This window comes from Patella vulgata, chromosome 6 (genome assembly GCF_932274485.2).
Source record: "Patella vulgata chromosome 6, xgPatVulg1.2, whole genome shotgun sequence".
Taxonomy (NCBI): Eukaryota; Metazoa; Mollusca; class Gastropoda; family Patellidae; genus Patella; species Patella vulgata.
The window spans coordinates 55700751-55726562 of record NC_065884.2 but is presented as its reverse complement, the minus strand read 5'-3'; the positions used below and the strand labels follow the sequence as shown (position 1 = coordinate 55726562).

Here is a 25812-nt window from a genome sequence, read left to right as displayed (position 1 = left end):
GTTTCCACGAATGATTCCCTGCAATGGAATATTTTGGAATGTGGTTTAACATGTCATTCTGACACTAACATACAATAAATTTGATTTATCTAGTGAAGTGTGTAATACTAGGAGGGAGGGGGATTTTACCAGTGGCGATTTCACCCACTCTCCTTCAAATTCAAATGGCCAAGGGATCGTTTATATACATCATTAATTTATATACGGGGTTTAGATCTTTCGTCCATCCCCACGACTAGACACACATTTCCTGCAAGTCCCAAGGGCGCCATGAGAACTAGACTGGAAAAATATTTTTTAGGTAGACCCCAGAATCTGAACTAGGTAAGGACGACGATTTCATGTGAATATGGTATATTAATAAATATAATAATTATACCTTAATAGAAAGTTGTTGTGCGACTGATAAGTAAAATTTAAAGAAGAAACTTGTAGTTAAAGTTCTTCTGTATTCTACTGTACCACCTGGAGCATCAGGTTTCAACGGTAAATCGTCTGCCAAATATCCACATGCTATAGATACTAATTCATTATCCCATTTTCTGTGAAATATAATGGAGAAATATATCGTTTTATATTGTGTTAATCTGCCTAATTAGCTTATGCTAATTCTGTCTACCCCCGCTACCGCTCATATAATCTATAAGCTGACTATGTCCTTGGCAATGAATAAGTCTAAACCTCATTAACAAATATCAGCGTACTATGGACCAGGATCAGGACCAGGAACCGAGCATGACGTCATTTTCGCCATCTTGGAATTTTGATGGCATATCCAAAATGGAAGTCCGTCAAGTTGTTGATTTCATTAGGTTTAAGTTGATCATTTTAGCAGAATGACAATCGTTTCTGTATGATGAAAATGTTTTCTGTGAGATGAGAAGCGTTTCAGTATGATGAACATATTTTCTGTAGGGTGACAATCCTTCAATAGTTTACGTCCATAATAAAACCAATGTTTAGATCTTCTTAAATCTTACCTGCCAATAAGCTTCTTCATTGCCGTTTTCGCCATGACTGTTGTCGGTGCCATTCCGCCATAGGATAAATAGAGTTCTTTGATGATGTCAGATTCATTTTCAAAAATTACCCTCATACCGGCATTAACTATAGCAATATCATCATCTTTTCTTAGAGCTTGTTTATAACTTTCAAAATATTCATTCTAAAAACAACAATAAAAAAATTCCCTAATGGTTGATAGAGGCAAAGTAAAGATAAACGTCTGGGGACATACAGGGCGATGAACGTTGGCTTGGTGTTAGTGCACTGGGTTAAACATGCTTATAAAAATACAGTTCGAACGATACCACGTAATGATTAAAATTGAAAAAACATTAACGGCCATCATCACATGTCCTGTCTTTCTCATTTAAAGGTAAAATATGATCAAATACGTCATGTATCTAACACGCTTAATGTCATTACATATAGGTTAGGTTGGTAACCTGACCCTTGTTACGAGCAGTTTAAATCTCTTTATATAATGTTTTCTTTATGAGTCGCTCACATTCATGGGTAACGCCAGCATTGAATATGGTTTTATATAGTCAGTGTACCTTGCTAGTAAATGGAATGTTAACAGATGTCAGAATTTCAGCTGGCTTCAGAACAGTTTTTCTGTAACCTCGAAAAAATTCAGAATCCATCATAACTCTTCGGGTGGTTTTACCTAAACAAAAATAAAATACAAGTGAAGGGTGTAACACAAACGGGTTTATTGCTTCGGGTGGTTTTAAATATTTTTATATACAGGGGAAAGGCTGTATTTTTGGCATGTATCCAAAAATTACTATTTTTTAGCGATTCAGCTGTTACATATATTGATTAAATGGCTTTGCATAAAATCCCTCTTCAGAGAAAAAGAACAGCACGTATCCAAAAATTACTATTTTTTTGAGCGATTCAGCTGTTACATATTATATTGATTAAATGGCTTTGCATAAAATCCCTCTTCGGAGAAGAAGAACAGTTGGGGTTCAAACACATCAATTTCTTTCACTAGCCCAGTCGGAGAAAAACCGTAGGGTGTTAAACACATTTCATTTCATTTTACCATAAAATAGCAGTATTAATGAACTACAAGTTTCCATAGTTAATCTGATTTCATTGTTTAAATGGGGTAGGAAATGATCATACAGTGACGATAGAACAAACTGAGTTAACGTAGGTGCAACGTTATTTTAACGTTAACATGTTAACTGGGATAAAACTTGACAAATGAAATGAAAAGAAATGGTGTTTAACTTCCTACTGTTCTGTTCCTATACTGGGCTAATGAAGACGGGCATACGTCATACAGTGTGCTATGGGGGGAATTTTGCCCGGGCAGCGGCACTATCGCCTATCTTATATCGAATTCCAACTGCCAGGGGATCCAATATATACACGAGACCTCGGTTTTTCGTCTCATCCGAAGGACTAGACAGCTGTCCTTGTCGGGCCCTGCGTTCTGCACCACTGACAAGGGGAAACCACGTCGGAAAATCTGGATGAACTTTCTCGGCCAATGCAGGGATCGAACACCCGAAAACTTGACAATATTGCCCTTTAAATGGAATTAGATTGGTGTGTTATTGCGACACTACTGTGTCGACAGTGGAACTCCTAATCGGTTATATATCTCAAAACTGGCTTTATCTATAAACTTAAATACATAGAATCCAAAATAAAATCCAGTATTTCATTATTGATCAGAATCAAAGAGATTTAGCTATTTTAAAACGTAAATGTGGCTAAGCGCCTAGCTAATAGTCGTTTCAGATTTTGTATGATGATCTTAAACTATAATGTATCTAATATTTTATTGATAAGTTAAAGATACATTATGGGAGATAAGATAAAGAGATGGCAGTTCTCGCTATAATAGTTAAAAACTAGATAGTGTAATTTGCTGAAAATTTCAGTCAAATTGATCCACTATGAGCCGAGAACGAAGCGGGTGAAATTTTCGCATAGTCTCGGTCATCATTACTAAAATCATTAATATAAACAGCATAGTCTCGATTATCCACTGTTTTGATTTAATTATCAATGACCGTTAAGCGGCATATAGGAATCTAATCCAGCCAACATCCAAGGCTAGCCTTGACATCTAGAGTTTATTATGGTCTGGATAAGTTAATTAATGTCTAATTGATAATTTAGATAACATTTCAGGCCTAAAGAAAGACTTGTAATAAGCAGATTTTGCTCTTGCATAATGCATGTTTAACCAGTGTGTTGCAGAGACGTGTTCTTAGCAACATGACAACCTTCAGCTTTATGAGTGTATATATTTGTGTAGTTTACATACATTATAGGTAACGGTCCAATTAAAAAAAAACACGACGAATCAACAAATTTTCATTAAAACCTGCATGTGTTAAACCATAAAAAACAACCATGATTTTAATTTATTGTGATGTCTATATTATTAAAGTGCATTTATTTGCCCTCTCGTTTTAGCTTTTGTTGCCATAGGGCGTTGGATTATAGGCCTATCTAAAACACTTTTATATTTGTTATTTAGTACCGGGGAAAAACCCTTCACTTTTGACAGCTTAAGACTTTAATGATATATAGACTGATTGACTATAAATGATTACCTGACGGGTGATCAGCCAATTCTTATTTTTTAATGCTTTCAAAATTAGATCGGCGTTAAAGCAATACTAGATTCTTTTTTACACTCTTAATTTAAAATTTCAACTGCATATTTTAATGTTTATGTATAACTAATTGGGGTTATCTCTCTTGCTTCGAACTTGAATCTTTATCGCAGTCTGAAATCACACTGATCAGTAATGACTATTCGCTATAGTCACTAAGAGGGGAGATGCTAATTGTAGGCCGGTTGGGGAGGTTCGATAATTTCCGGAATAAATTGGTTCCAAGTTCAATCTTCTAAAAAGGGTTAGGATTATGGTTAGTATTGAAGTATTAGAAAAAAAAATAACGGTGTTTTGAAGTAAATCTGGATCAAAATATTTCCTATTTTGTGTAAATGGGTAGATAAAAGGAGTAAAAAAATCATTTGTCTACCAGCACCATGTTGACGTTATGTAGTCCGTGCACGCCCCCCTCGAGTCAATGATCGACGCTGCGCGATATCACGTGTAGAATGCATTTGCAGTCACCTTATCCAGAGTATTGGTCTGAAATATCTCTACATAAACAATATCATGGACCCAACGTCACTGTTCAACTTATTGAATATTGTTGATGCTTTGAATAAAATAAATTTTGTACTGAATGCTGAACTCAATAACAAAGTCACGGTGACAACGACTGTCACCAATTCTGTTTAGCCGACAGAAATTAATTTGGGCATTGTCTTCGTTGTATTGAATGTTTAACTCAATAACATTAAAGATGCCTGTTAGAACTAAATCTGCCTATTGCGGATCTTTCTCTTGGCCTCAAATGCTATATAAATTATTGATTAGACATTAATTAGTCGCATGTCAAGTCCATAATCAACTCTTTAGATTGTCGGATGGTGGTGATTTTAAAAGGATTAAAACACAATCGTCATATAATAATTCAATTCAAAACTGACTAATTGAGATATCGTTTATTATCCATTTGTTTATAAGCGTAACAACGGTAGCAATTGAAATCGAGACTACGCTCAAAATGTCATAATGAAGTAATTTCACTGAAATTTTTAGTATCTATTTCCAAACTATTATAGCCAGAAATGTCAGCTCTTTATCTAAATCTTATATAATGCATGTTTAAAAAAGTCACCGTGACAGACTATACCGCCACCTGTTTAGCCGGAAATAAACCATTTGGACATTAAATTTATTGTGCTTCGAAATTTAGACAGAATCTGTTCCCATTAGAATTTATAGACCAAAAATGATAGATGATGTCATAAACTACTAAATCATTGTGTGAGGGCCCTCTAGCGTTTTTAGTAAAACACTGAGGTATTCTAATTGCACGTGTTTATTATTTGGCAAAGCGATTGGTTATGATTAAATTGTAATTCATTAGGTGTGGAAGTTAAAAAACCTTGTTGGGTCTATCAACCCATAATTTCATTATAGAAAAATTTACCTATTTATGTTTTTGTTTCGAATGATTACATTAAAACTAACAGTAATGACTACAAATTAGGTATACTAGTTTTTTAAGTTTTTTGTTTTTAGTTTTGTTTTCTTAGGATTGGTTGTGTAACGAAGGAGATTCTAATTCATCAAACACAACTTTAAAGGGGAATTATGGGAGATTAGATAAAGCGCTGGCAGTTATCACTATAATAGTTAAAAACTAGATAATGTAAAGGGAATTTGCTGAAAATTTCCGTCAAATTGATCCACTCTGAACCGAGATCTTAGCTTTTGAATTTTAGGCCCAGCCTCGGTCATCATTACTAAAGTCGATACGATAAAAAAAACCATAGTCTCGATTATCCATTTTTGGATTTAATCATCATTTAGCGTTGAGCAGCAGATCGAATTCAAATCCAGCAAATATCGTAGACTAGCGATGAGATCGAGGGTTGATTATGGTCTAGATAAGTTGATTAATGTCTGATTAATAATTTAGATAACATTTTAGGCCTAAAGAAAGACCTGATAGGCAAACTTAGCTCTTGCATAATGTATGTGTAAGGATCGGTATGACTTTTGTCCGAAATGGAATCTTCTACTTTTAAATTTTTGGCAGGACCAATTTTCGGACAATCCATTATAGTACACGTATAACTGATAAAAGAACATCTGATACCACTTCGCAAACACTCTTTTGTTTCACAGTACTTCAGTTCTTTACTAACCTTTTGACACAACTTCTAATTTGGCGCTGCTGGCTTGAAATATAGGATTTAAATCAGAAATAGGACTTGCTGTCATTATATTTCCTCCAACAGCCTAGAAATTATTACAAAACGGGATTTAACAATTGTAAATCTTCTAAAGAAATAATTAAAATGATATATGTTATGACGTACATTTGGAAAATTTCTGTATTCGTGGCTGTATATAAATTATGAAATCTACTATTTATTGTTTGTATTTACATAAACTGCATGAATATCCGGTGTATCAAATATGTGACTTTCTTAACCAAGGATCAATTAATTAAAGGACAATATTGGTGTCAGTCATTATCACACATGTGATAGAACTTGTTAAACACGTTCCGCATATAATTCTAACACGGGGATCATTGCTACGATAGATGCCTAATCAAGGTTTCAACAATTGGAAGTGGCGAACGCCAAAGCAAAACACGAGTTATCCTTCTATATAACTGATTGAAGTGACGAGTGATAACAGATACAGGTGCGAATCTCTGCTCACTAATAATTCCTTCGAAGACCAACAGTTGTTATATGAGACTGTAAGAGGATAGCTGATCATTCAAATAAGTAATCGAATGCCATTAGATAAGAGAACACGAGAAAAATAGAAATAGTCCCTACATTCCCTTGTTTTTATTCATTCTATACTTAATAAAAACATGGTAATGCACGGACTTTTTCTATTTTTCTTTCGTGTTCTCTTATCTAGTGACAGTCAATTCTTTTAATGAATTGTTAGATATCCTTTCATAGTATCACACAACTTTAGGTCCTCGAAGGAATTATTAATGAGCAGAAATTCGCCCATGTATCTGTTATCACTCGTCACTTCAGTCAGTTATATAGGGGGATAACTCGTGTTTTCCTTTTGTGGTCGTCATGCTTCCCTTTCATGAACGCTTCTTTACGCATCTATCGTAGCAATGGTCTCTGTGTTACAATTATATTTGGAACGTGTTTAATTAGTTCTATCACATATGTGATAATGACAGACATCAATATTGTCCTTTAACAGCGAATCTCCCCGGGAGAATGGAATGGAAAGGAGGTTTAACGTCTCATCAACATATATGTCTTATTCTTATGTTTACGTATGCAATGCGGGGATAATTTTGCCAGGACAACGGATTCCATCTGTCATATTTGTTTACGTAGGTTACGTACCGATGTGTCCACGAATGGGCTTTGATTTTTCGTCTCATTCAAACCACTAGGGACACTTGCCTTGTCAGATCCACACCTTAAAAGTGAAAACGGGCTTGAAAAATCCGAACGATATTTTTAGCCGCACCGCGTCATTTGGGTAAGTCTACAAATTAAAGTAATTGATTATCTTTAAAAAAAAAAAGTGACTTATCTGGGTTTTCTTTTACTATGGCAGATCACATAATGTTTAGTATTAATATGCTATTAACTTGATTGTAAATAGTACACACTAGTTTAGCTTTTAGATAAAAAACGACTTACAGCAGTATTTCTTATTTGTTTACCAGCAAACCATTTTAACATTTCAATAACAGCTGTAAATATTCTACATCTGGATTCTGAAATAATACAATCATTTACTTTATTTCACATCCCATTATTTTATTGGTATTTCAGCCATAAGATGACATTTTATAACTGCATTTTTGGACCATTAATTGGGTCCCAATTGCGCATCGGTTGGGTTGACGTCAAAATTCCAAGATGGCTGCAATGACGTCACACTCGGTCCCTAGTTCAGAGTAAGCTCGTGTTTCTTTTTTTAAAGCGGCATTAGGTAAGATCAGATAAAGAGCTAAAATTGTTCGCTATAATAGCTAAAAAATAGATAATGAAACTAGAAAATGCTGAAAATTTAAGTCAAATTACTTTACTCTGAGCTAAGCTATCGGTGATTCAATAATTAGTCTAGTCTCGACTGTCATTACTACCGCTGTTACGATAATAAACAAAGTCTCTATTATCCATCTTTTGGTATTCAACACGTATTCAAATCTACTAAATATCAGAGCCATCAGATGGTATCGAGAGTTGATTACGGTCTTGGTAAATTAAAGATACATTATGGGAGACGAGATAAAGACCTGATTAGTTCTCACTATAATAGTTAAAAACTAGATAATGTAAAGGGTATTTGCTGATCCACTCTGAACAAGAATTTAGCGATTGAATTTTCGGCCTAGCCTCGATCATAATTACTAAAGTCTCGATTATCCATTTCATGGTTTAATCATGAATGAAAGTTCAGCAGCAAATCGGATCCTAATCCAGTAATTATCGCAGGCTAGCGGTGACATTGAGAGTTGATTATAGTCTGGATAAGTTAATTATTGTCTAATTAATAATTTAGATATTATTTCAGGCCTAAAGACAGGCCTGCAATAGGCAGATTTAGCTCTTGCATAATGTATGTTTAATTAATGTCTAATTAATAATTTATATAAGACTTTGGGTCAAAAGAAAGATCTGCAACATGCAGATTAAGCTCTTGCATAATGCATGTTTAATCTGCGATGAATTAAATTATGATAGTTCATGCTTGGTAGATTTTAGTACGTGCTGCGCTTTTAGATTTGTCAATTTCCAATGCAAATATATTCTTTATGGCCTTTAAATGTGCATGGCGTTTAGTAACCTGTTTAATTGCAATTAAAGTGTTTTAGTCGAAAATGTACATGCTTGCACCCTTAAAATTGGACACAACGTGGATTTAAATGTAGCCCAACGCTTCAACCCTAACAGTTTCTATTACCTGGCAAATCTTCCTTAGCCTTTTCAAGAACTTCTTCTACTTTAGACAATGTAACAGAGGCACCAAATTTAATTCCATCTTCAGTAGATTTTATATCTGTTAATTCAGGTACATGACTGGCGTTGATTAATACTGAATACTTCATATTTTTAAACCTAGATTCTATACCTAGAACACAAAAGACATGGTTAAGTAGAAAATTCGCTTATTATATCTTTATGAATAATAGCAAAGTTTGATAGTTCAGATATAACACTCTAAAAGTTACTTAATAAGGATGAATATTCTTCTTATTATTATTTTTTTTTCTTTTTCCATTTGTTGCATCGTTACGGTGTCTTCAGTTTTACTGACAAAGTGGGTGTGACTACAATGACAGACATGAATCGAAAGAAACAGACTAAAAGTTTGGTTATTTTGAACCCAAATAAAATTCTTTCTCTTTCTGTTTTGTTAGCTTTTTTTTCTCATTTTCTAATAAAAAAACGTTATCAAAAGAAAAAAAAAACAAACATAGTATATAGTTCGCATATCATTAAAAGTTCATATTTACAGTGAGTATAATAATAATAATAATAATAAAAACTTTATTTAATGAGGCAACGTATTTAGTTTGCAAAAAAAAAAACTAATCTTCCATAGGTCCCTCCTAAACTACAAAGACATATATACATGTAATATCAGGATAAATTTAAAATCATTAGAAATGCAATAGCATTTTAAAGTGGGAAGTTTGATAAGTCACTCCCAAACTACAAAACATATACATTATACAAGTAGAATATAGGAAGAACACTATAATTACACACAAAATAAAATAGAATGCAGTTGCAAGTTAAAAATAATAAGTATGTCATCAGCTGAATATTATGGTTCCTTCAGTGTGCAAAATAAATGAGTTTTCAGTTTAATCTTAAAATTTTCAACATTTTTACACATCTTTATATCAAAAGGCAGATTGTTCCATAAAAGACATGCAGAATAATGAAAAGTACGTTTCATGGATTCCGTTTTGCATTTTTGAAGAAAAAGAGATTTACTGGTCTGTGAACGGAGCAAGATATCCGTTTTAGAAACAAGAGATTTTTCAATAAAATGGAAATTTAGATAAAGTGGAGTATTAAATGTAATAATTTTGAATGATAAGACAATTTTATTGTAAAGAATCCTCTGTGTAAGGGTAAGCCAACCGAGTTTAGTAAATAAAGAGGTGGACGGAGTTTCAATCGGTGCATCAAGAATAGCTCTTGCTGCCCTCTTTTGTAATTTTAAAAGAATGTCTAATCTACTTTTGGTAGCATTTCCCCAAATAATAGAGCAATAATCAAATATTGGTAGTATGTAACTGTTATAAAACAAAATTCTTGTCTCGTAAGGTAAATGATCTTTTATCTTATTTAGGAGAAATATTTTTGATGCAAGTTTTTTAGACATATCTGCTATCTGTGCTTCCCAATTAAGGTCTTGGTCAATTTGAATTCCAAGTAATTTTGCGGTAGTAACCGTCTCAATTTTCTCACCATGGAGTGATAAAGTTAGGTTTTTCTGATTTCTTTTGTGTTTTGTTGAAATCAGCATTGATTTTGTTTTCGAAGGATTGATTACCATCCCATTGTTTTCACACTATTTAGCAACCAAATAGAGATCATTTTGGAGATTTTTGGCGATGGATAAAATATCTTTGTGTGAAGAATGCAGGGTACTGTCATCAGCAAACAAATCTATCTGACTTGATTCAATATTGAGTGGGAGATCATTTATAAAAATTAGGAATAGGAGAGGACCCAGGATCGAACCTTGTGGAACCCCGCATTTGACTGTAGTAATTGAGGAGGTAATTGATCCTAAACATACTTTTTGCTTCCGTGAGTCAAGATATGATTCAATCAAAATTTGTGAATTATTATCAAATCGATAAAGATGTAGTTTTTCAATAATAAGCTTATGATCAATGAGATCAAATGCTTTGCTAAAATCAAGATACACTATACCACTCATCGCACCATTATCGATAGCATCAAGCCAATTATCTGTCATTCGGATCAGTGCAGTAGCACATGAATGATTTGATCTAAATCCAGATTGGTAAGCATAAAGAACATTGAAGGTTTCCAAATAAGTTTGAATTTGAGTGCTCAAGTGCCTTTCGAATATTTTTGAAATTGTGGGGAGAATTGAGATTGGCCTATAATTGTTCGGATCATCTTTAGCTCCCTTCTTATGTATAGGAATAATTTTAGCCAGTTTAAGGGCACTGGGGAACATGTTTTGAGAAATACAAAGATTAATGATATATGTCAAACTGCTACAAATTGTATAGGCAGACAATTTTAAAATTTTGGGTCCAATACCATCACACCCAATTGCTTTGTTACTATTTAAACTCAATAAATGTTTTAATACCTCTGTGGTAGTAATACAATTAATAGAAAAGTTGTTATTTGGGGGAATCTTATCATTTACGTAATCTGATATCTTTCGTTTGCACTCTTGAGAAAGTGGTGTATAGGGGGGCTTAATGTCATCAGTTAAATTAGTGAAGTAATCATTCATCACATTAGCAATAGCATTTAGATCATTAACTGTTGTTTTTCCATATTTAATACTATTGGGATAAGGGCAATTATTGGGTTTATTCTGTATGTCACTAAAATATCTCCATATGTTTTTAGATTGCTCTTCATTTTCGATAGAGTCCTTGATAAAGTTTTTTTTGGCTTTATTAATGAGATTTTTGGTTTTATTTCTCCATATTCTATAGTCGTCATACCTCTTGGAGGCTTTAAAGAAGTCCCTGAACTTTCGGGCTTTATTTATTTCCTCATTAAACCACTTCGGTTGATAGTATCTTTTTACTCTTTTTCGCTTTTGCGGAGCATGGCAGTCTAAAACACCTATAAAAAGGTTATACCAAGTATCAAGGGCAGAATTTGGGTCATCAATTGACTCGACTAGTTCAAATGGAATTTTAGCAAGATCATTAATAAAATTAGAATCATCAAAGTTTTTGTAATTTCTGTATAGAATTTCCAAGTGGTTGTGTTTTGTGATTTTTCTCTTGCAGTTTCCAATGATAAAAATAATCGGAAAATGGTCACTAATACCATATTGAGGAACTTTAATTTCAACAATATTATCCGGTGTGTTTGTATATAGATGGTCAATGACAGTAGAAGAATTTTTAAAACAGCGTGTAGGGGCAGTAATTAATTGATGTAATCCCTGCATATTGATTATGTTTTCCCATCGTTTTGGAACAGTAGTTGAATAATCTATATTAAAATCTCCTATTACATAAATAGATTGACCAGTATTTATGGAATTTAAACTAGTTTCAAAATCATCAAACCAACCTGTACACGAAGAAGGTGGTCTATATACAAGACATAATAAAAATGATTTTTCATATTCGAGTAACAATAAATATTAACTCTATAACATTAACCATAACAAAATAGAATGGCGTCCTCCGAAACATGATCAAATCTAATGCTTCCTTTTCCATGACGACTTGGTCATGAATTAAAAGCTGAATATTTTGATGAATAATTTGGATTGGCCTGTTTTTAGAAATATATAATTGTTAACGGGGTGGTTTTCGTTACTAATCCTCACAAGTCAAGGTAGTTCTTTCTACAAGTTGATTCCGGGTGTGCTGTTTTTCGAATTATCAAAACGCATAGTTTTATGTCTATTCGTCTGGTTTAATTTAACAGTTTGCTTTTTAAGAACACTGGGATAAGGCTGGTTTATCTCTCACCTTACCTAACACTTATCAGGCCGCTACAATATTAACTTTGTTTCTTCTACAAATTAAATTTTATCAAATTTGTTTAAAGCATTAGAAAAAAAGGTGTTTGAAGTATATGTGAATAAAAAATATTTCCTACATAGTGTAAATGGGAATATATATAAAATGAGTAAAAAGCATCATTCTGCCCGGAACAATCCAATGATTGACGCTGCTCGATGCTATGTCACGTGTAGAATTCGTTTGAAAGTTCGTCATCTTTTACAGAGGTATAAGAAGCTTTCGCAATACCTCTGTGAAACAGGTTGACCTTACTCGTCAAATATCCTACTTGTCTTTTTTTTTTCAAAAAAAGTACCAAATGGCTATATGTTTTTGCAAATCAAAATGTAGCACGTCTCAACGAATTTTGATTTATTTGTGTGTGAGACAATGCACGTATAAAGTTTATCTATAACAAAAGATTAAATGCTTATTTACAATTGTGCAATTTGATGACCTTAATACAAATGGACAACAGCAACCCCACGTTTTATTTTGTAATTGTATATTAATCAACGTTTGGTATAGGATATATGATATGTGTGGCATATGATATAGGATATGTGTGGTAAAGAATCTGTGTGTTAAAGGAAATGTGATAGGATAATATGTTGTGTAGGATATGTGTGATATGATAATGTGTGATAGGATATATGTGGTATAGGATATATGTGTAGTATAGGATATGTGTGATAGGATATGTGTGGTATAGGATGTAGTATAGGATATGTGCGATAGGATATGTATATGTCTTGTAGGATATGTGTGATATATATGCTTAATTTGGATTGAACATCCTTAACCGGAAGTTATACAGATAACAAACTGTTTTGTTGTTTGGTACAAACAAACCTATTGGGGTTATTATTACTACCCGTCTTTGTAGTGTATTTTTAAACAATTTTTTCATTCAGAAATTTAAAGGGATTGGGGAACTGGCATAGCCTGCATGACCTCTCCTGTGTTGTATAGCATTATCAAATAGTTAATTTTAAAGATGTAATTTCTCTATGTGATTCAACACGAGTTGGCCTCAAATCAAATCTGCGTATGCTATTCTGGGTTATTTCAGAGATTCCTCTAAACAAGAAAACATTCACGGTAATTGTTACACAATGGCAGATGTTATAGATACGTTATTGTGCCATCTTGACACATGAAAGCGGAATTGATAAAAATATCCTTATGTCGGCTATTGATAGCTGGTCTTGTTTATGTAATGTCCTTTGTGTTGTAAAGTAATTTTTGCAGAAAGCCTATCTATAGCATTATCTATAGCCTATTTATAGCCAGCTGTGTAATCACCTTGGCATCTGACAAGGTCCAAGGGTATAAAGAAGAGATCAGGGAGTAAAAAGGTGAACTTGGGACCAGTCAGGTGTCACGTTAAGATAGGAGAGGGGCCATGTAAGTTAGTTGGGAGTTCGCACCCATGGCTCCCCCAACTCAAGCTAATTACAAAGTCTTTAACTATAAGAAGTTTTGTACTTGATATGTTGGGATGTGTCTATGATATCACCCTTGGTGGAAGTGAACGTACAACTCCAGGAACGAACGAACGAATATGTTTGAAGAACAAAAAAAGTACCAATGAACCAATACTGTAACATAATATAATTATCAATTAACCAGACGTGTCACCCCAAATTACCTTGACCCTAAGTTCATCTAATATTATGTTCTGCTACCGTATTGCAAGAATCGTGAATAAACGCACTAAATCCAAGAAACAAAGCAACAGTACACTGTCAGTATATAGCATAATTTAATAAATGATTTGATTTTTTTATCTAAATTAATAATAGGTATGGCAAAGAATGTTGTTCATGATTAATTTTTTCTAATTAAAATCAATTTTAGCCGTAACCTTAACAATATGACTCGGACTGTTTGCGGGTTTGGTTGTTTTGTTTTTTTTTTGGGGGGGGGGGCGTTTTTTTTTTTTTTTTTTTTTTGTTGCTGTTGTTTTATTGGTGGTGTTTTTATTTGTAAGGGGAGGAAGAGGGATAAATAAAAACACCATCACCATTCTTTGATATATAGTTTTGTGGGATGAAAGAGTAATCAGTTCATCCTTGATGTCGAAACATAACAGAAATTTGGTTTTATAAGTGTTGTGTAATTAAGAAATACACTTCGTCATATCTTTAAATACAAACACCGTCGCCACGCCTTTGGTATGATTTTGGCTGTGTGTGAGTGGGTGCAACTGTGTCACGAGAATATATAGCCTTGACAGCATATATTTTGCACTTGTAGTCGACTACTGGTACAATCTGATTAAAACACAGATCCTATTTCGTTTCGTTTTTTCTAGTACAAAATTTCTTTTTACCTGTCTTTACTACATTGGGATCTGTTTGAAGTGAGGGATTAGCCAATGAAATTGTCTGTTACAGCGACTTCTTGGCGTGTCATGCACGGAACTGTGGGTAAACCACTAGAAACGCTGATTGATTAATTAGTGTCTGGCGTCATGGGGACAAAACCGCACGTACGACCCCCGACACAACCTTCTAGTACAACTTGTCAGATCTTCATGTAGTGTAGGCCATCGAAAGTATAAAAAAACGAAACGAAATATAGATCTGTATTTTAATCAGACTTCTACTGACAATAATAATCGAATTATATAAAACATTGACATGGCGGATCCAGGTGTGTGTGTGTGTGGGGGGGGGGGGCTTACCCCCACCACCTTTTATGGAGCAGCATAAAGAAATTCACTGATTATTCTGTTACTATGAAACATGTAAATTTCCGCTTTTTGTTGGTTTGGGTGATGGCAAGTTTCCAAACACCATTTACACCACAATTTTATCAAATGTACTTGGAGGCAGTCCCTCTCCCGCACGTTGAATCTTATCACAATGTCAATATACCACATGCTTTTTATTTTATACACTATTCAATGAATATATATTTACATTACACGTAATATCTTGACCCTAATAGACTAGAGTCACGTTAAAGTAGTTATTTGTGAACTCTACAAGGTCTACACGTTTTGAATGGCCTCGTGACTTGGTTGACGATTATACAGTATGATTTTGTTGATTTTGTTGATAACAAAACCACAAACGTGTGTTATTTTAAATTTAACGCGGTATCACTTTGAGTGAAGCAAACTTTAAATCCTATTTATAATCATTCATGTACTGCTGAATTCCTGCTACCATATCATTCACTCCTTGTGGTCATTCCAAGCTACACTTTAGTAACTTTTATAAACCTATAACGGTAAATCTCTTTGATCTTTGGGATATATTCTATGCCCGGAATAACCTGCGGTCTGAAAGTTGCGGGGCGGCTTTGAATATATAAAATTCTTATGAAAGTTTTTTATATGCCCACATTTTCATGTGGACGTATATTGTCGTCGCCCCTGTCCGCCCGTGTGTCCGTTCACAATTTGTTTGTGGACACTCTGCAGGTCACAATTCTTAACCGATATTGACGAAACTTGAAATATAGGTTTATCTCCAAAAGATCCGGTTCCCTCCGATATTGGCATGTATCGGATCGAAACTTCATAGATTATGGAACATGAGTGTACGAAAAATCACGTTTTTAGCTTGTGGACACTCTTTTTATCCGATTTTGAAGAAACTTGAAATGTAGGTTTATAGCTCAAAGATCTGGTTGCCTTTCGATATTCGGGGATATCGGACCGAAACGATTTTTCGTGAAAATTGGACCAAAACTGCCAGACGAAATGGCCGCTCTACGCACTAAAATAGTGTTAAAATATGTAATATCAATGTTGTGAACATTCTAAAGGTCACAATTTTGATGAAATTTAAAACATGTGTTTATGTCCCACAGATCTCGGTTCTTTAGTATTACATGTACCTACATTTACACTATTTGAGTACAAGGAGCGGTCATTTTGTCGGGCAATTTCGGTCTGATTTTCACGAAATTTAAACCGAACAGTCATTAAGTTGTAAAACTGTAATATATAGACGTTAACCTTTCAATCTGAGACACCTTCTCTGAAACAGCTCAATCTAAATTAATCACATTTTTAAGACGTTTTCGAACACATTTCCATTTCATCTCAATCATGTAATGAAAAGGGTGTGGTGTATTTAGTTAGGTAGTTTTCACTTAAGACGAGTAAAATCTTACCGACTTCAGTGTTGCCTATAATAATCTTAGAATCCGGATATTCTTCTTTTAATTCTAATAAATCAGTTAAAGTTACTGGGCGATACCATTTCACTTGATTAGTTTCAAACATCAGTCGTTTCTCATTATACTCTTTATAGTTAACCTGGATGTAATAATATGAAAATTAGTTCCAAAAGCAGCTTTATTTTATATACCCCGTTTATCCTAAAGTTTCTTGTTGTCTAGGGCTACTATTATTACTGTATACTGTTCAGTTCAAAAAATCTGTCAGCATGGTTGCTATCGTAGGGACATAACTTGAAGTTTTATAGCATGGTTGCTATAGTATAAACATAATCAGATATATACCATGGTTGCTATGGTATATACACATACCTAGATGCTTTATAACATGAATGCCATGGTATACACAAAATCACATAGGCTATACAAAATTATATAGTTTATATTATTGTTATAGTTCATATTTCAAACCATTAGCATTATTACATAATTCCTTTAAATTAGGTATTGCCAAATGTAGAGAGAGAGAGAGAGAGAGAGAGAGAGAGAGAGAGAGAGAGAGAGAGAGAGAGAGAGAAAGAAATGGGGTTAAACGTCCACTCGACACAAACTAGGTCATTTCGGGACTAACATATGGTTTAATTTTATTTCAATAATTCGCTTGCGCATAGGGGTCTTTAGCAGTGGGAGGAAACCGGAGGACCCGGAGAAAACCCACGAGGTTGGACAGGCGACCCTACTCCTTGTCACGTACAACCGGGGATTCGAAACCACGCCAGTCGACTCAATGACAGACTTTATGATACAGCGCGCGCACGCTAACCATTCAGCCATCCAACCCCCCCCCCCCTGCCAAATGTACTTAAGGTCTTGAAATTAAATTATAATTAACAAAACATATCTTGCATTTAAATACTAATTACCAACACATGTCTTTAAATTGGATAATACCAAACACATATATTGCAATTACATAATAATTACCAACACATATCTTGAAATTAAAATAATAATTACTGACACATATCTTGAAATTATATAATAATCATATCGCTTTTAATGTGTTTAATTTATGTATCTACTATTGACAGTCTTCAGTCATGTGTCTTTTATCGTTATGTAATTAGTTCGCATCACATTGTAAGCCGTAAATAAGTTTTAAGTACAGATGTAACTGATTGAGTATACGGGGATCACGTGGCTATGTGGGTAAGACGCTAGCTCGCTAGCCTGGAGGTCGGGTGTTCGATCCCTGCACTGGCCGAGAAAGTTCATCCAGCTTTTCCGGCGTGGTTCTCCCTTGTCAGTGATGCAGGACGGAGGGACTGACAAGGAAAGCTGTCTAGTCGTTCGGATGGGACGAAAAACCGAGGTCCCGTGTACACATTGGCGTGCACGTAAAAGATCCCTTGGCAGTTGGAATTCGATATAAGAGTAGGCCGTAGTGCCGCTGTCCGGGCAAAATTTCCCTCATAGCACACTGTATGGCGTATGCCCGTCTTCATTAGCCCAGGTTAGGAGCAGAACAGTAGGACGTTAAACTCCATTTCATTTCATTTCATGATTGAGTATACACAACATCTGTCATATTCAAATATTAAGACTTAATCTTGACTTATATTTAGTTTCCGTGCGTCACTATTACGCATTTGTATTATTTATATTTGTCATTTTCATGCATAATAATTACGATTTATTGCCTTAATTTATATCAAGTATAATTACATGTGTAATTTGTTTTATTTCCTAGTAAGTGGAAATATTCAATAATATTATGTTGTATTTAGGACATATAGATTAAAATTTCTAGTACTAATGATTAAAGAATATTTCTATTATACAATTATTTGCATTCTATGACTTGTACGTGTCCGTCCTTGTCCAGAATAAATCACAAGTATCAAGGTTACATCAATATATTTCTTGAAGACGATTCCTGCAGTGTTGTTGTGAGACCATTGTAGCTGAAAAATGTTTAGACCTACATCACAGCTCGTTGTACGAATCATGGCCATATTACACAAACATTATGGTTCAATTTTATTTCAATAATTCGCTTACGCGTGGTGGTAATTTTAGCAGTTGGGGGAAACTGAAGGACCCGGAGAAAACAAGCGAATACACAAAAGGACGTGTTTATTAGCATTACTGTCATGGTATACACAAAATCACATATTGCTGTGTTATTGAAAGAAAACTAACCTTTAAATCAGGTGGAAATATTGGTTCTTGTGTAGGATCATAAGGCGGAATATAATTTTCATTCTATCAGAAATACAAATAAGATTACAGTATTGTAAAATGTTCCATCAGAATATAATAAAGTCAAAACATCGAATGGAATGAGATTTAACGTTAAATTTTCATGGATGTCACCTTTTAGATGTTAACAGTTTCCCATTGTTACGTGTGCAGTATGGAAGGGGGTTAGGGGTCCGGCTATTCTTCTTGGAATTCCAATGCCAAGGGATCCTTTACGTGCCTATAATTGTGCTAGGGACCTAATTACATCACACAAGTAAACCGTCGATAGTTCAGTGGCCTTGCAGTGCATTCTAGTAAAGGTATTGACAAGTTAATAAATTTTACCCCGATAGCCGTATGACGTTTTTCTAACGCTTGAATATCGTACGGGTTTATGTACATTACCCCTTTTCTTGTATCGATATTATTCTTCAAAATCATTATTTCAAATATAGCCAGTGACTTTTCGATCCACGAAGGACATGGGCCAAGAATCTCTAGAAACGTTAGTTGAACGTTTTACTAAAGTATTTATTTTATCTTACTTCTTTGTTACTATTGTCGTCTTCTTTGTCCCTTGGTTTGTTTTTACAGCACTGTTCTCCCATACCACAACTTTCCTACATTACATTATAATAAAATATGAAAAAGAAAAACACGGGAAAAACTATCAGATTTTAAAAACAATTGCTGTTCACGTGAATTGTAGGAATAGCTGGTTAAATTTTACGTATTTTTTTATAAGCAGTATTTTATTCAGATTTTTATCTGAATATGGAATGGGGAACAGGCATAGCCTATATTAAACCCCTCTCCCTGTTAGATATAGATACATGTATTTACATTTTAGAAATTAATAATCAATGTACACGTGCAAGTATGATTATAGTGAGAATATATTTACAATGAAGAGTGTTTATAGTTGTCCCTGGAACCGTCTGGTGATTTCGAAAAACCAATGGACAGTTTTAAAAATATTGAGTGTGTCTTCCACTCAATAAATTAGTACAATATAAAAGGGCGATAAAAATTGGTTAGCCTTGTGAGCTCCTCAAATGAGAAGTCGTATGATAAAACTTGTTACTCTAATGATAACTGGTTATACTTTCATGTTACTCTAATACTAACTGGTTATACTTTCATGTTACTCGAATGATCTATTATGATAACTTTTTATACTTCCATGCTACTTGAATGATAGATTATGATAACTTGTTATACTTTCATGCTACTCGAATGATCTATTATGATCATGTTACTGTTATGATAACTTGCTGTGCTTTCATGTGATTCTTAAGACATTTATGTGCTATACTTTCATGTTACTCTAATGATAACTGCTATACTTTCATGTTACTCTAATGATAACTGGTTATACTTTCATGTTACTCTAATGATAACTGGTTATACTTTCATGTTACTCTAATGATAACTGCTATACTTTCATGTTACTCTAATGATAACTGCTATACTTTCATGTTACTCTAATGATAACTGGTTATACTTTCATGTTACTCGAATGATCTATTATAACTTTTTATACTTCCATGCTACTTGAATGATAGATTATGATAACTTGTTATACCTTCATGCTACTCGAATGATCTATTATGATCATGTTACTGTTATGATAACTTGCTATGCTTTCATGTGATTCTTAAGACATTTATGTGCTTTATTAATAGATCGGAGAGAGGGGGGGGGGGTATGTATGCTTTTATGCTAAATCAATGTTTACCTTAGAAAATACACCGTAACCTTGTAATATCGGCCTATATCCTGTACATCTACACAAATTTCCTACAAGGTATTAGCAAAAAACTTTATTTATAATTATTTTCAGTAGACCAATTCAAAACCAGTCCAACTCTATACATTAAAACAGTTAATGTCATTATTACTCAGAATTATTTTCAGTAGGCGAAAATGTAATCGAGTATGCCAAATCTTAAAAGTTCATATAGCTAGAAATTTTAATATCAACACATAACCTAAATTCTCCGGGTAACTGACTTAACAACAAAAATAACACTGTTTGGGGTGCATTTAATTACGAAAAACTAAATTCTGATGTGTCTAATATCAATTTTAATATTGGAAATACGAGACACTACTGAAATATATCTTGTATCATAAAGTAACTTACCTTCTAGGTATTTTTCTATCTGTAACATCGTAGGTTGTGGATTATTCCTTAACAAAGTGTACATAGACATAACCATGCCAGGTGTACAAAAACCACATTGTGATCCATGACTTTTAGCTATCTGTTCCTATAAATGTGATGAAAGACGTTTAGCCATTTGTTTTCACAAATCAGTATGTATATTTTGTTTCTGGAGATGCAGATAAAATATATAAAATCGATGTGAATTTAGCCATCAGTTCTTATAAATACATGTATAGATAAATATATAATGATAATGTAATTTAACCTTGTTTTGCCAATTATACAGACTCGCTAGTCTGTACTATGGATGTAATATTTTATTACATGTAACTGTACTGTGTATGACTGGATGTAATCTTATATATTTTCTATACCGCTCCTGCACTGGATGTAATGCGTAGTATAATTATATACTAGTGTTATATCTTACCTGTACGGGATGTAATCTTGTAATATATAATTATATACTAGTGTTATATTGTACATGTACTAGATGTAATCTTGTAATATATAATTATATACTAGTGTTATATTGTACATGTACTGGATGTAATCTTGTAATATATAATTATATACTAGTGTTATATTGTACATCTACTGGATATAATCGTGTATTATAATTATCTAATAGTATATGAAATCTCGTATTATAACTATCTAATAATGTTCTACCGTACCTGTACTGGGTGTAATCGTGTACTATTATATAATAGTGCTATACCGTACCTGTACTGTATGTAATCTTGTACTGTATGTAATCTTGTACTGTATGTAATCTTGTACTGTATGTAATCTTGTACACTCAGACAAATTAAAAACTTGACACTGATGAATTTCAACAATTTTTTTTTTCTGGTAAGTCAAATAAATTTTAAAGTGTTTCTAACGATAGTAAGTAGTAAGAAGCCTTTAATTTCATAAAATTGTAAAGTCACGTGGATCACGTGACTTTTGAGCATATAAAGATGAAAAACCTGAAAAACACGTGCAAACACAAACTCGTGAGGTCAATCGATGCAAGTTTGCTTAAACTGAACACGCACACGTAACTTGAACTGGAAAAACAAATTAAAATTGTTATTTTCATCTTTGTTAGAAAATGCCGCGCCTTTCAAATGTAGAACGTCTACGTGCTATAGGTAGGCTCTATGCTGGTCAGTCTGTGGTCACTGTTGCAAGAGCCTTTAATTGTTCACGCCAGACAATAATTAATCTTAGAATGAGAGTGCTTCAAACTGGAACTATTGCCGACCGCCCAAGGGTGGGAGCGCCACGTGTGACGTCACTCCAGGAAGATCAAGCAATACGATTACGTCATCTTAGAAACAGATTTGTCACTGCAACCTCCACAAGTAGAGAGATGTTTGGTGGAAGGGTAACTGCGCAAACTGTTCGAAATCGCTTGCAGGCTGCTGGTCTTCGAGCTCGGAGGCCCTATAATGGACCAATATTGACACCTCTTCATCGCCGTAACCGACTTGTGTGGGCCACAAGACACATAAGATTTACTCAAAGACAGTGGAATTCGGTTGTCTTTAGTGACGAATCTCGATTCACTTTGAGATTTGCCGATGGCAGGGTCCGAGTGTACCGCAGACGAGGTGAACGTTACGCTCAAGTATGCGTCAGAGAGGTTGACCGATTTGGTGGCGGCAGCGTCATGGTTTGGGTTTCTTTTTGTGCACATGGACGTTCTCCTCTTGTTGTTGTCCAAGGGAACTTAAATGCTGTCCAGTACAGGGATCAGATTTTACAACCTGTTCTTCTTCCGTTTATGCGGAGACATGGGCCTGGACTAAGGTTTCAACAAGACAATGCTCGACCCCATACAGCAATTGCTACCCAGAATTTTTTAAGAAATGCCGGTGTCCAAGTCCTGGATTGGCCGTCGCTTAACCCCGACCTTAATCCTATTGAACACATCTGGAACGAACTGGGTCGACGTGTTCTGCAGCAAGTGAATCCACCACTGACGTTGCAGGACCTTCAACATTCTCTTGCTGAGCGGTGGCGACGTCTTCCTCGGGTAGTGTTTACTAATGTTCTGAGATCCATGAGAAGACGTTGTGTGGCAGTACGAGACGCTAGAGGAGGCCACAACCGTTACTAAACACTTTATTGCGATTGTTCTCCAAGTCTGTGAATTTCATTTTGGGGGGTACTGTGACATCACGAACGTTATCATTGTCAAGGACTTTCGGCTAGACGTATTCTTGCTTTCTGTTGATGTCAAGGTCGTATGTGCACAACATAACACTAAAATAGTTGCCTTAAACCAAATATACTATTCAAAAAAAGTAGGGGATATTTGATTTTGGGGGCATAATACTAAAATATGCAAATGACTACGAAAAAAGTCACTATAGAACCTAACAGAAGAAACATTTCCAGTTACATGTGACGCCCAAACGCATTTTGATATGCGTCGGCTTACCCAAAATGAAAGGTTACGTGCCCTTGGCATGCTACAGATCGGCACAACACAGGCGGTTGTGGCGCGGACGATGAATGTTTCTCGGTCTGTCATAAGCAGGCTATGGTCCAGATACCGTGATACACAATCTGTACAGGACAGACCACGCTCAGGTCGACCAAGGGCGACAACTCAAGCCCAGGATCGATTTATCCGTACTTTGGCCTTGAGAAATCGTGTCATCACAGCAAATCAGATCAGCGCTCGTCTTCAAACAGACACTGGTGTGAGAGTGAGTGGCCAGTCGATTCGGAATCGACTGCATAGGGGTCACCTTCGCGCCCGACGTCCTCGCGTGATCCCTTGTTTGAGAGATCATCACATTCAGGCAAGACGTCGTTGGTGTAGGGATCGTCAACACTGGGATAATCGACGCTGGAGCAATGTGATGTTTTCAGATGAGTCAAGGTTCACTGGTTTTTTTTTGGACAGACGTAGGAGGGTGTGGCGTCGTCGAAACGAGCGCTTCCAAGACGTTAACGTCATCAGACATGATCGATTTGGGGGTGGTTCTGTTATGGTGTGGGGAGGCATCACTGTTGCTGGAAGAACATGGCCGCCGTTTCATCTTCCAGGATGACAACGCAAGATGTCACAGGGCCAGGATCGTTACAGGTTACCTCCAACAACAGAACATCACAACATTACCTTGGCCAGCACTGAGTCCCGACCTCTCCCCCATCGAGCATGTCTGGGACATGCTTGGAAAGAGGTTACGTCAACGTCAACAACGTCCTGCCAATGTCCAAGAACTTGCTGCTGCGTTGCAACAGGAATGGGACAATCTGGACCAAAATGACCTTAGACGTCTCATTAGGAGTATGCCACGTCGGACCAATGCTTGTTTGGCAAACAGAGGAGGATTTACCCGTTACTGACTTGGTTGTGATGCTGTGGTAACTTTGCTGTTTGACCCCGGGTATCATTTTACCCTTATAATGGTCAGTCTGTGCCTTACTTAGTCTAACGATCATTTGGAATAAATCGATGAATGTGAACTTCATTTCATTTTGTCATTTGTTTCTTCGTCAGTTTCATTAGGTGACTTTAATAACAAATCAAATATCCCCTACTTTTTTTGAATAGTATATTAAAAATCTAGTCCCAAAAATCCCGAGTGTCAAGTTTTTAATTTGGCTGAGTATACTATAATTATATACTAGTATATAATAATTGTATATCGTACCTGTACTGGATGTAATCTTGTACGAAGACTACCAATACCTTCAGTAGTTGTAACAGCTAAACCATGTACAGCACAAACGGGTGTTAAACACGCGTTTACTGAATAATGTCTTTACAAATATAAGAAATATAAAATGTAACTTTTAATGATAGTATTGATAAAAATGTAATGTTTCGTAATTGTAACATTTTTTTGTATTTTGGGATAGATGTATTGAACTAAATAATGATGGCATGTTCAATACTTCAAGATAGATTTAGTATATCTATACGTTGTTATGAGATATCTTATTTTAGTGCATGTGGCGAATGAATGTTGCGTTTCGCCATTTAATACAAGGGTTTTAAATAATGAAGATAGTTTTGAAATCATTCAATTGGGATCTAGATTTAAACTAGAGGCCCATTGTGGGTGGGCGTGGGGGGCGGGGTCCATCAAGTGGGCACAAAACCAAACCTAACTTTTCTATAGCAAAATGTTGCGTAGAATACGTTGCCCACGCACACCCCACTGAGCCTCTAGTCTAATTGCTTTTAATTACCACAACTGATTCATTCACAATGTGCGCATTCGAAACCTAAACATATTTTATAGTAGTATTGTAACCAGGTAATGAGAGATTATAACTGTTTATTTGAGTTGTTGAATTTTATTATGATTATACAGATTTGTAGATATTTGGTGTATCGTGTTTATTTTAGAAGTTATGGACATGGTGTGAAATCATGTTTTATATGATAGGACAATGTGTCTTGATTTGTCTCGCATTTAATATCGTTTGCGTTCATCATTTGTTTTTATATTATTATTGATGTTATTAATAAATTAAGATTTGGCTGGATTTTTATTTTTATTTTTTCAAAAAAAGGATACCGAATTGTGTGGTTTTTATCATCATATTTTGATATCATAACAGTACAGGCACCACACCCTCCTTCACCACAAACTAACTTAGTACCAGTTAGAGTTACTTTACCGAGTTAAGGTATTTATCTTATACATATTACCGTGAACGCCTGAAAATCCGGAATCCACAAACGCCAATCCCATTACATGTATATACATTCGCCTTCAATTTCATGGCGGTTTGGTGGAGGTCATCCTCGGTATCCCCGGTGGTGTCATTGCGTTCCACTTCACTAACCACCGGGTTTATCCATGGGCGAGACACGTAATCAACTTATCTGTCCTTGATGATTGTGCTAATTTTATCGACCAATCAAAAAAATCGTTAAATACATAAAAACTGACATAAAAACATATCGTTTTGTGTGCATG

At 34.9% G+C, this 25812-nt stretch overlaps 1 protein-coding gene across 1 annotated transcript in view; it reads right to left on the bottom strand.

Annotated features, from left to right (window-relative positions):
- Positions 1-1160: 1160 nt before the first annotated feature.
- The window catches only part of LOC130013146 (xanthine dehydrogenase-like), a 52004-nt gene continuing 27352 nt past the window's right edge, over positions 1161-25812 (bottom strand). Inside the window, exons 4-15 of the mRNA XM_056101756.1 lie at positions 25408-25504; positions 24535-24643; positions 20852-20978; positions 20444-20505; positions 19251-19325; positions 18664-18726; positions 16456-16600; positions 8532-8699; positions 7262-7338; positions 5767-5861; positions 1725-1738; positions 1161-1165 (exon numbers count right to left, since the gene is read on the bottom strand). Coding sequence (XP_055957731.1) covers positions 1161-1165; positions 1725-1738; positions 5767-5861; positions 7262-7338; positions 8532-8699; positions 16456-16600; positions 18664-18726; positions 19251-19325; positions 20444-20505; positions 20852-20978; positions 24535-24643; positions 25408-25504 — 1037 coding nt within the window. The remainder of the gene's footprint in view (positions 1166-1724; positions 1739-5766; positions 5862-7261; positions 7339-8531; positions 8700-16455; positions 16601-18663; positions 18727-19250; positions 19326-20443; positions 20506-20851; positions 20979-24534; positions 24644-25407; positions 25505-25812) is intronic.